The 11160-nt window shown below is 42.6% G+C and overlaps 1 protein-coding gene across 1 annotated transcript in view; it reads right to left on the reverse strand.

The window, feature by feature from the left end:
- Positions 1 to 10575, reverse strand: part of ZBTB11 (zinc finger and BTB domain containing 11) — a 33103-nt gene extending 22528 nt beyond the window's left edge. Inside the window, exons 1-3 of the mRNA XM_029938700.1 lie at positions 10038 to 10575; positions 2038 to 2273; positions 74 to 421 (exon numbers count right to left, since the gene is read on the reverse strand). Of these exons, the coding sequence (XP_029794560.1) occupies positions 74 to 421; positions 2038 to 2273; positions 10038 to 10347 (894 nt within the window). The 5' untranslated portion in view covers positions 10348 to 10575. The remainder of the gene's footprint in view (positions 1 to 73; positions 422 to 2037; positions 2274 to 10037) is intronic.
- Between the last annotated feature and the right edge of the window lie 585 nt (positions 10576 to 11160).

Below are 11160 nucleotides of genomic sequence, written 5' to 3' on the forward strand. Positions count from 1 at the left end.
GACAGCATTTCCCAGAACCGTACCTTGGAAAGCTTGCTAAAAGGAAGAACTTTTTCAATTCACCTTAGCCTGCTTCTATAAGTGGGCTTCTCCCACTGCAGCACACACCCTGAGATTCTAAGACATACACACACCCATCTTCTAGTAGGTATTTATACACAAAAAGCAACAGTATTAGAAAATTCTTACCAGAAAGATCCACCACTGCCTCATGACTGGAAACAGCTCCTTTCTCAATAAAAAGATCTCGAAAATATTCACTATTAGCTGACAAAACAGATTTATGAGCCTTGTACTCCTCTCCCTCAATTAACAAAGTAACATCACAGAATTGGTTGGAGAGTCTCTGTTCGTTGAGCTGCTTTAAGACAGCCTGACAATGTTTTGGAGAAGAACGTTTCACCACTCCTTTGGTGTCAACCTATCAAAATAAGTTTAAGACCAAGAGTTGTATTATGTATCATCTGTATTTCTACCTTTAACAGAATTTAAAATGTGACACATTATTCACTTTTAAAGACACCATTAATTAATATGAAGAAATAGCCAGGTATTCTTTATTACCTATATATTTAAATATATTTTCTGCTATGTTCCTGAATCTCACTTCTTTCTGCCTCTTCTTACAAGTCAGAAATTTAATGATGTATGAAAGTAATGCAGGTAAAAAACAAAGACCTAGCCAGTATTTTTTTTTATGTTTATTCATTTTTGAGAAAGAGAGATTGTAGGCAGGGGAAGGCTAGAGAGAGGACAGAGGGTCCAAAGCAGGCTCTATGCTGACAGCAGTGAGTCTGATGCAGTGACCCCACCAAACATGAGATCATGACCTGAGCTCAATCGACTGAGCCACCCAGGCGCCCAGCCAGTTTTGTTTTTTTTTTTTTTTTTTACGTTTACTTTTGAGACAGAGGGAGACAGAGAGAACCCAGAGCAGGGCTCGAAATCAAACTGTGAGATCATGATCCAAGCTGAAGTTCGACACTTAACTGACTGAGCCATCCAGGTGCCCCAAGACCTAGCCAATTTAATTTACCTTGTTTCATGACCTAAAGATTGCTTCTAGAGACCTACTACCTGTACCAATATATCATTTATTTATTTATTTTATCTTCAGAAAGAGAGAATGAGAAAGCAGGGGAAGGGTAGAGAAAGAGGGAGAGAGAGAATCCCAAGAAGGCTCTGCACTATCAGTATAAGTCCAACGTGGGGCTCAAGCTCATGAACCTCAAGATCAGGAGCTGAGCCGAAGAGGCCAACATTTAACCCACTGAACCACCCAGGTGCCCCACCAATATACCACTTAAAAAGGCAGGAACAGGGGCGCCTGGGTGGCTCAGTCGGTTAAGCGTCTGGCTTTGGCTCAGGTCATGATCTCACAGTTCGTGGGTTCAAGCCCTGCGTCAGGCTCTGTGCTGACAGCTAGCTCAGAGCCTAGAGCCTGCGTCAGATTCTGTGTCTCCCCCTCTCTCTGACCCTCCCCTGCTCACACTGTCTCAATCTCTCAAAAATAAATAAAAAACCATTAAAAAAAAAAACCAAAAGGCAGGAACAGGGCACATGGGTGGCTTAGTCAGTTCAAAGTCTGACTTTGGCTTAGGTCATGATCTCACACTTCGTGAACTCAAGCCTCATATCAGGCTCTATGCTCTCAGCACAGAGCACACTTCAAATTCTCTGTCTCCCTCTCTCTGTGCTCCTCCTCTGCTCTCACGGGCACGTGCCTGTGCCCTCTCAAAAATAAACAAACATTTAAAAAATAAAATAAGACAGGAAGAATGATTAAGAAACCAACAACCTACATTCTAAAGAGAATTAACTACAGGAATATTTATGATTAATGAAAAAGCAGTGTTAGCATACTTTTAGTGTATGTAGTAACAGAGTATACTACCTGAGACAAAGACTTACTTAAATTTTCAAAGTCAGTACCAAGAGTCAAGCACTTTCAATACTTTAAGAAAAAATTCAGGAAGAGTACATATATACTAATACATTAGTTACAAATGTTAAAGTTGAATGGAAAGTTCTACTTACAAACACAAGTTCATGTTTGGATACTGGCTTCTTTTTTGCAGGCTTGGAGGCTGCAGCTGTAGTTGAGGTAAAATTGCTCAGATCATCTTCAGATTCATTACTTTCTTCTCCAGACTCAAGGTCTAATCCCAATTCTTCTAACATTTCTGAAGTATCTGATATTGGACGGGACCGATCTAATTTTTCCTGGCATTTGCTACACTGTTTAATGTAATCTTTCACTTGCTTTAATATACCTAGAATAAAAATGAAAATTAACAAGTCAAATTTAATACTGTTGTCATTTGAGATTTTTGGTTATTTAAACTATGAAAAACTAATGTGTTCGAGTGCCTATGTGCTGACACACAAATGCTCCACAAAGTATATAACAGTGATTTCTTTAGAATGCAAGGTACATTTTTTCCATAGATATAAGGTTATTTATGATGGTTGTTTGCATGCTGATTTTTTCTTATTCCTAGTTATTTGCTTCCCCACCATACGATTACACAGCGGTACCCATTTCCATGTGAGTTGCAACTCATTCATGCTTCAGAAATTATATGAAAACACCATTATGACCTTCATGAACAGCAATATGATGGAATTACGTCTCTGCTCTAACATCAAGCTTGCCCATGCAATTTGTTTTAGTCGATGGAATATAAATAAATATAATGTGTGTCATGTCACAGAAGCTTTAAGAGGCACTGTTTCTCATCAGTGCTCTGATCTTGGTCACCTCTTTCATTTTTTTAAAAAATTTTGTTTAATGTTTTATTTATTTTTGATACAGAGAGAGACAGAGCATGAGAGGGGGAGGGGCAGAGAGAGAGAAGGAGACACAGAACCAGAAGCAGGCTCCAGGCTCTGAGCTAGCTGTCAGCACAGAGCCTGACGCAGGGCTCGAACCCACGAACATGAGATCTGACCTGAGCCGAAGTCGGAGGCTTAACCGACTGAGCCACCCAGGCACCCCATTGGTCCCCTCTTTCAAATAACAACATGTTCCAGATAGATGCCACCAATTAGCCTGAACTGCAGATGAAAAAAGACAGGCAGAGTGAATTTGCAACCTGAACTACAATCAAACTTGTAAAGAGTGTAAAATAAATCCTTTTTTTTTTTTTAACTTTTTTCCGATTTTATTTTAATTAATTTTTGAGAGAGAGAGACAGCACGAGCAGGGGAGGGTCAGAGAGAGAGGGAAACACAGAATCCGAAACAGGCTCCAGGCTCTGAGCTGTCAGCACAGAGCCCGACACAGGGCTCAAACCCACGAACCGTGAGATCATGACCTGAGCTGAAGCTAGACGCTTAACCGACTGAGCCACCCAGGCGCCCCAATAAATCCATTTTTGAAAGCTATGGGATTTTAGGGTTATATGAAATAACAGTTTTTGTTTTGTTTTTAGGTCCTTGCATGGTGTTGGGCACATATCAAGACACAGTTTTTTTTTGTTTTTTTTTTTAAGTTTATTTACTTAAGAGAGACAGAGACAGAAAGCATGAGTAGGGGAGGGGCAGAGGAAGACAGAGAGAATTCCAAGCAGGTTCCGCACTGTCAGCACAGACCCCAATGTAGGACACTCCATCTCAGGAACCATGAGATCATGACCTGAGCAGAAATCAAGAGTCAGAAGCTTAACCAACTGAACCACCCAGCCCCACAACATACACAATCTTAACAAAAGTTGCTTGTACAAGCCACTCACAAAAACCCTATTGGGAATTTCAACTTCTAGTACAGCATGTCCAGGCAGGAGTAAGGAATAGGGAGAATGCTTACACCATCCTCCTTATAAGGTAGGACCAATTAATTTTCATCTACAAATGAGAAGAATGAAGCCTAAGAGATAAAAACTTGTCCGACATTGCATCTAGTTAAACTTCATAACTGGGTCTCCAAAAGAAATGTGATTTTCAGTATATTACTTTCCCAGGAATACATTTGTCCATCATGGTGGCAGAAAATTCTCCCTCTACAATCCCCACATAAAATACAAGTGAAAAGGGGCGCCTGGGTGGCTCAGTAGGTTGAGCGTCCAACTTAGGCTCAGGTCATGATCTCACAGTTCGTGGGTTCGAGCCTCACGTCAGGCTCTGTGCTGACCACTAGCTCAGAGCCTGGAGCCTGCTTCGGATTCTGTGTCTCTTTCTCTTCCCCTCCCCTGTTCATGCTCTCTTTCTGTCTCTCAAAATTAATAAAATGCAAAAAAAAAAAAAAATTAAAAATGCAAGGGAAAAGAAAGGCTCATTGCTTAGCTAAAATGATAAAGAGGTATATGTAAGTTCCTGAAAAAAAGGTCAAGTTGTCAAATTATACCGTGGGTTCCTTTTCAACCTTCAGATAATATTCAAGCAGCGTTCCTTAAATTGTATTATGCCCCATACTTACTATCGTAAGGATTAAGTAAAACCTGCATAAAAAGGCATTTACATATGCGTATTTAGAGAACAATATATTCTAATGTCTGAAAATGCTAAAGTCTGGGGCACCTGAGTGGCTCAGTCTGAGCGTCCGGCTTCGGCTCAGGTCATGATCTCACAGTCTGTGGGTTCGAGCCCCATAACAGGCTCTGTGCTGACAGCTCAGAGCCTGTGGAGCCTGTTTCAGAATCAGTGTCTCTCTCTCTCTCTCTGCCCCTCCCCCACTAACTCTGTCTCTCTCTCTCTCTCTCTCTCTCTCTCTCTCTCTCTCTCTCAAAATAAAATAAAGACATAAAAAAATTTCTTTGAGAATGCTAAAGTCAATAAAAGTCTATACCTGAATAAGGTTTACAGTAAGAAAATTTTTAAAAATGATAAAAAGGCTGGAGGGTTATATATTTTACATACAATTAAGAATAAATGGAGGTGCCTGGCTGGCTCAGTTGGTAGAGCAGGCCACTCTTGATCTAGCAATCATGGGTTCAAGCCCCACATTGGGTGTAAGGCTTACTTAAAAAAAAAGAAAGAATAAAGAAAAAGATGTTCATTCTCTTTGTAAAAAAAAAAAAATAGTAAATGGGTTGTAATGATGAAAAATTTCTTAAGTGGTGATGGTCACACAACAATATGAATGTACTCCATGCCCCTGAACTGTACACTTAAAACGGCAAATTTTATATTACGTATATCCAACCACAATAAAAAAAAAAGCAAAGGAGTACAAATACAAACTTCCAACTATAACTAAATCATGGAATAAATCAAGGGGATGAAAAGTACAGCATGGAGATAATCAATAATATGGTAGTAACTCTCTATGGCAATAGATGGCACCTAAAGCTTATCATGGTAAAGATTCATTACATATATAATTGTTGAATCACTGTTATACCCTGAAACTAATATAATATTGTATAATATTGTAGACCAACTATACTTCAGTAAAAAGAATAAATGGCTATATGAGAGGGAGATGATACATGTAAGAGAATATATATTTAAAAGTAAAAAAAAGCATACTTAGAGGGGTGCCCTGGGTGGTTCAGTCAGTTAAGCGTCCAGCTTCAGCTCAGGTCATGATCTCATGGTTCATGAGTTCAAGCCCCAGGTCAGGCTCTGTGCTGACACCTCAGAGCCTGGAGCCTGCTTCAGATTCTGTGTCTCCCTCGCTCTCTGCCCACTCCGTGCTAACCCTCTGTTCCTCCCCCACTCCCCAAATAAACAAACATTTAAATAAATAAATGAATAAACATAAAAAAATATTCAAAGAATAAGGAGTAGTGCTGTGGAAGTCTTCATCTTCAGAATAAAGAAGGCGGCATTTTTTTCCTGATTAACTTTGGTTGTATTTCTAAACATTTTTATGTTTCTACATAGTTCAGTATATTCTGCAGATAGCCGAACTCTGATCACACCATAAACTTGTTGAGTTTAAATGGTATTGGAGAGGGGTGCCTGAGTGGCTCAGTCGGTTAAGCCTCCGGCTTGGGCTCAGGTCAGATCTCACGTTCATGGGTTCGAGCCCCACCTTGGGCTCTGTGCTGACAGGTAGCTCAGAGCCTGGAGCCTGCTTCCTGTCCTGTGTCTCCTTCTCTCTCTGCCCCTTCCCCTCTCATGCCCTGTCTCTCTCTGTATCAAAAATAAATAAAACATTAAATGGTATTGGAGAAACTACACAGGAGCATTTGAAAAGGATGAATATTATAACTACAGGAAAATATTTTAACATACGATAAATTTTCTCAAAAGTCACTCAATATGTTTCACGTCCTTTCCCCTTGAGTGTTAGTGTTCTGATAAAATCATCTTAAATCTAGCTTGAAAGATTCAGAAACCTGACCTCTTTAGTTCATCCAGAATTAAGCTGAAAGACTGACTCAATCACTAAAAACACATCAATTTATAAGCACACTTAATTTCCTACATGACTGCAAAGGATTAAAACTACTTATGCAGCAAAATCTGAACCCACTAGCTAGCTTGGTGACCATGGCAAAACTGCCAGACCGCTCTGTGCCTACATGTCATCAATTGCAAAATAGGGATAACAGTACTTACACCTAGTGTTGTTGTGATTGATGTTAAAATTTAAAAGCACTTTGAATCCTATCTGACACACTGTAATTACTATGTAAGTGTTTGTTAAATAAAGTAATACTCACTGATCAACCTCTCTGGTACTGAAAAAAAAAAACAAAAACCCAACATAAAACACCAAGTTACCATTAAAAGATTCCTCACTGAGCACAGAATCAAAACAAAGAAAGATGGAAGACTTTAGTGGGTAGTCCTCTAAGAAAACAACTTGAGGAACAGCTTCTTACTCTAGAGCAGGGTTTCTCAACCTCATCAGTGTTGACATTTTGGGCCACATGGTTCTTGCTGGCAGGGGGAGGGGTGTAGATGGCTGTCCTGTCCATTTTTACTGTATAATGTTTAGGTGCATTCCTAACCTCTGGCCAACTGGATGTCAATAGCAACCCCTCAACCACCACCACCACCAGTTATGACAACCAAAATTGTCTCCAGACATAGCCAGACATCCCCTGGGAAGCAAAATCGTTCCTCGGTCAAGAACCAATGCCTCAGAGATCTATTTGCCAAAATGAACAATTTGTTCCTATCAACTGTTCAACAGCCTCTCCAGCTGTCAGTTTTGGATACAATGACCACCCCAGTTCAGGGGTTCCCATTTCTAGTTCCATGCTATGAATTCTCCTGTTTTGTTCTTCAAAGATGTTACAAGTGGTTAGTTATAGTTACAAAGACCCAGTTTTTGGTGGATTTCTAGAGATTACAACCTCTTCTGGACTCCTTAAAGCAGCATCCATTTATCCCATTATTCTAAACAGAAAACAAATCAGTTCCTAGGGTAGGACTTCTACAGGTAGCTAACTTAACCTATTACTTTTTTTTTTTAAGCTAGTTTAATCTTTGTTTCCCCTCCTAATTTAATTCTTTCTTCACATTCTGGAAGCATTTCACTGTAGATACCTATGCATCAGCATCTGATGGAGGCAGGGAAGAGAATCATTTTGAAACTCCAGCACATACCTCAATACAAGATAAAATAAGAGGGTTTGGGGGGGGAGGGGAGTGGGGCGTGAGAATAACTATTAACATTTTACATTCTAAAATTTGTTATCTGTAAACTTCTAAGCACTGAACAACCATTTTTCAACTGTGCTCAAAGGAGGAAAATTGCTACAAACTTGCCTGAGCACTAGAGTATATCTTATGAGAGCGGCATTCCAAAAAAAGCAGAATAAATTATGAATGTCAGTAAACTGTCCTTGATACAACTTCTGACTCTGGAACAGTCCTTATTTTGGCACCTACAAACGATCATATCTTAGTAGTTTTCAGATAAACAGTCTACAATGGCTTTGGAGTATATGTATCTCACATAGAAACAAGGAAACAACCCAGGTGTTAACATATTAAGTATCAATATGAATAGCTACTTAAAAAAGAATAAAATGAATAGCTAATAATTGAGGACAAATTTCTGATGTTTATTATGAAATTATTATTATTTTTAAGTAAGCTTTATGCTCAATGTGGGGCTTGAACTCACAATCAAGAGTTGTGTGCTCTATGGACTGCACCAGCCAGGTGCCCCACATTCTTATTTTAAAGGAGGTACAACAGAAATAATAAAAATAATAAGGTCATCAAATATCAAAAACTCATTACATGTCAACAAAATAACATTTTATGAAAAATCACTATTTTCAAAAAAATTACTGAAAAGAGGGGTACTGCTTTACATTTTTCTTTTTAGGGGCACCTGGGTGGCTCAGTCGGTTAAGTTGCCAACTTCAGATCAGGTCATGATCTCATGGTTCCTGAGTTCAAGGCTCGGGTCAGGCTCTGTGCTGACAGCTCAGAGCCTGGAGCCTGCTTCTGATTCTGTGTCCCCCCCCCTCTCTCCGAGCCTCCCCTGCTCACACTCTTGTGTGTCTCTCTCTCTCAAAAATAAAAGAGAAAAATAAAAATTAAAAAAAAAAGAAAATATTTTTAATGTATGGTTTAACAGAAGACAGATTATCATATATGCTTCTGCAATCCATTTATTGCCATATATGACATGTCACAGCCTCTGGAAAACTCCACTGTAGACTTGGAAAACAATGAGAAAAAAGACAAATAATGCCTTGGAATTATGAGAATAATTTTGACTTTGTGGATCTTCTGAAAGTATCTCAGGGTCTCCTTTGCCAGGGGTTTCACTCCTATGCTGATGTATGGTACTTCAAGAATAGCTGTTCTAATTGTTTAACGACTTTTAAGTTCTGCAATGTAGACAAATCACAATGTATCTCTTCATTTTTAAATTAAATGTAAACATGGTCTTATGTTTTTTTTAACTTTTTGTCTTTTAAGACACTGCACACCAAAAAACAAGCACCTGCCCCCATCCAAACTGCATTTAATATCATTCACAGATAAGAATGAAAATTCTTAACACTAAACCCTTACAGCTCCATATAATAGTGGTTAAAAGCATGAAATGACAAGAAATGGGCAGAAGACATGAATAGACACTTCTCCAAAGAGGACATCCAGATGGCCAACAGACACATGAAATGATGCTCAGCATCACTCATCATCAGGGAAATACAAACCGAAACCAAACGGAGATACCACCTCATGCTAGTCAGAGTGGCTAAAATTAACACATCAAGAGACTACGTTTAAACGTAAATCAACTTTGTGGAGGATGAGGGCGGTAAAGAAGCCAAAGACTCTTGCCCTCCCAAGCAGTCAAGAAACTTCAAAGCAGTTATTTCCTGACTTAAATTACAACCACAGTGACCTTACGTTTCAGGGGTATATAGAGAGCCTCACAGTTTCCAAAGCGCTTTTTACAGTATCAAAGGGAAGAATACGAAAACATTCAGAATGAAGGGCATCTGCTCTTCCTCACATTGAATTCTTGCCTTAAAATCGAGTTTGAAGACAGTTATTTCCATACAGCCATTTCGAATCAGCGCGGCATGAGCTGTGTGATTGCGTTATTGCTCATTTACGCCGCAGTAGTACAATTTGAGGAATACCGGAAGCAGGTCCAGAGAACTCCAACGCCCCAGGCCTAAATCCTAGTTCAAAGGGCTGGAGGAAGCTGCCCAAGCTTGACACACACCGTCTATTCCCCCAGAAAATCAACAGTAACAAGATTTTAAAAGGCGCAGACAGAGCTCCGCTCGACCGCAGCCCAGGAACGTCTGGGGAGGGAAGGAGCCACCGCCTCCGGCGCCGCCGAAGGAGGCGGGCCTGCCGCAGCCCGCACTTCTCGCCCCGCCCGGCCGCTGGCCCGGCCCCCGGGGAAGCCCCTTCGCCCCACCCCGGGCCAGGGCCCGCCCCCAGCTTCCCCGGCCTCCTTCCTGTGGGAAGTGCGGCTGCTTTAGCGTCCCCCACCCTCTCGGCTCCGCCTGGCAGCCGCTCCGCCACGAGCGCAGGCAGGGCGGGCGAGGGGCGTCTGGGACCCTCCAACTCGCTCGTGCGCAATCAGGCCCCATTCCGCCGGCGGGCCTAGCTTGGGCAACAGGCCGCCACCCGCCCCCTCGCCACGGGCGAGGTCCTACCTCGCCACCAGTAAGTCTTGGACAAGTCGTGCCAGGTCTGATGCCGGGTGTGGTGAGTGCCGCCCGGGCCCAGGTGCGCCGCCTCGATGAGCCCCCGGCGCCGCTCGGGCTGCAGCACCACCTCCAGCTCCGCGAAAGTCTTGCGGTGCCGCTGCCGCCGCTGGTAGTACAAGGTCCCACCGCGCACCACATAGCAGGCGGCTGCTTTGCGGATTTTACGCTTGACATTGCCCTCGGTGCCCGGAGCGTACGGCTCACGCTCGTTTGTCAGGTAGCGAAGAATGGCCCGGTAGCTTTCCTCGCTTGACATCTCTGACGGCGGCTCCCTAAGGGCGCCTGTCAGTGGTGGGGGAAGAAGACAGCGCACTAGCTCCGGCCGGATGCAATAGCGGCGGCGGCACTGTAGGGAGGAACGGCTGTATCTGTGGTGAGTGCTCTTCGACGGCGCCCGCAAGGCGAAGGGAGAACGGACCAGTTAGTAACCAGGGGGAACCGCACTTCTCCAGCGCGCGGGATCCACTGGCGACTGACAAAATGGCTGCTGCACCACCGGAAGTGACGTGTCAAGGGCAGTGGGTGAGGAGACTGAGTCCTGATTGGAGCGCACAGGTTTTCTGGCTTGATGAAGCCTGCTGAGTGACGTCAGGACTGCGGGCGGACATTTTGGAAGCGGGTAGGCCCTTTTGGGAGAGCGAAGTGGCTTTGAGCAGACAGACATCTTAAGTTCTGGCAGTTTCCCTTTTTATTTTTTCATTTTTTTCCCATGCTCTGAGCACGTGTGGGAGTTGGTGCGCTGTTGTTTTCCCAACCGATTTACACCGAGGTGTGGAGGAGTCTGTTTTTTACCCCAGTTACCTTCTGAGACCCCCGACAACGTTATAGCATAAGATTTTGAGGATCCTGGGGCGCCTGGGTGGCGCAGTCGGTTAAGCCTCCGACTTCGGCTCAGGTCAGATCTCACGTTAGTGGGTTCAAGCCCCGCATCAGGCTCTGTGCTGGGCTCTGTGCTGACAGCTAGCTCAGAGCCTGGAGCCTGCTTCGGGTTCTGTGTCTTCCTCTCTCTCTCTGCCCCTCCCCCTCTCATGTTCTGTCTCTTTCTGTATCAAAAATAAAACATTAAAAA

The sequence above is a fragment of the Suricata suricatta genome, chromosome 5 (assembly GCF_006229205.1).
Source record: "Suricata suricatta isolate VVHF042 chromosome 5, meerkat_22Aug2017_6uvM2_HiC, whole genome shotgun sequence".
NCBI classification, from domain to species: Eukaryota; Metazoa; Chordata; class Mammalia; order Carnivora; family Herpestidae; genus Suricata; species Suricata suricatta.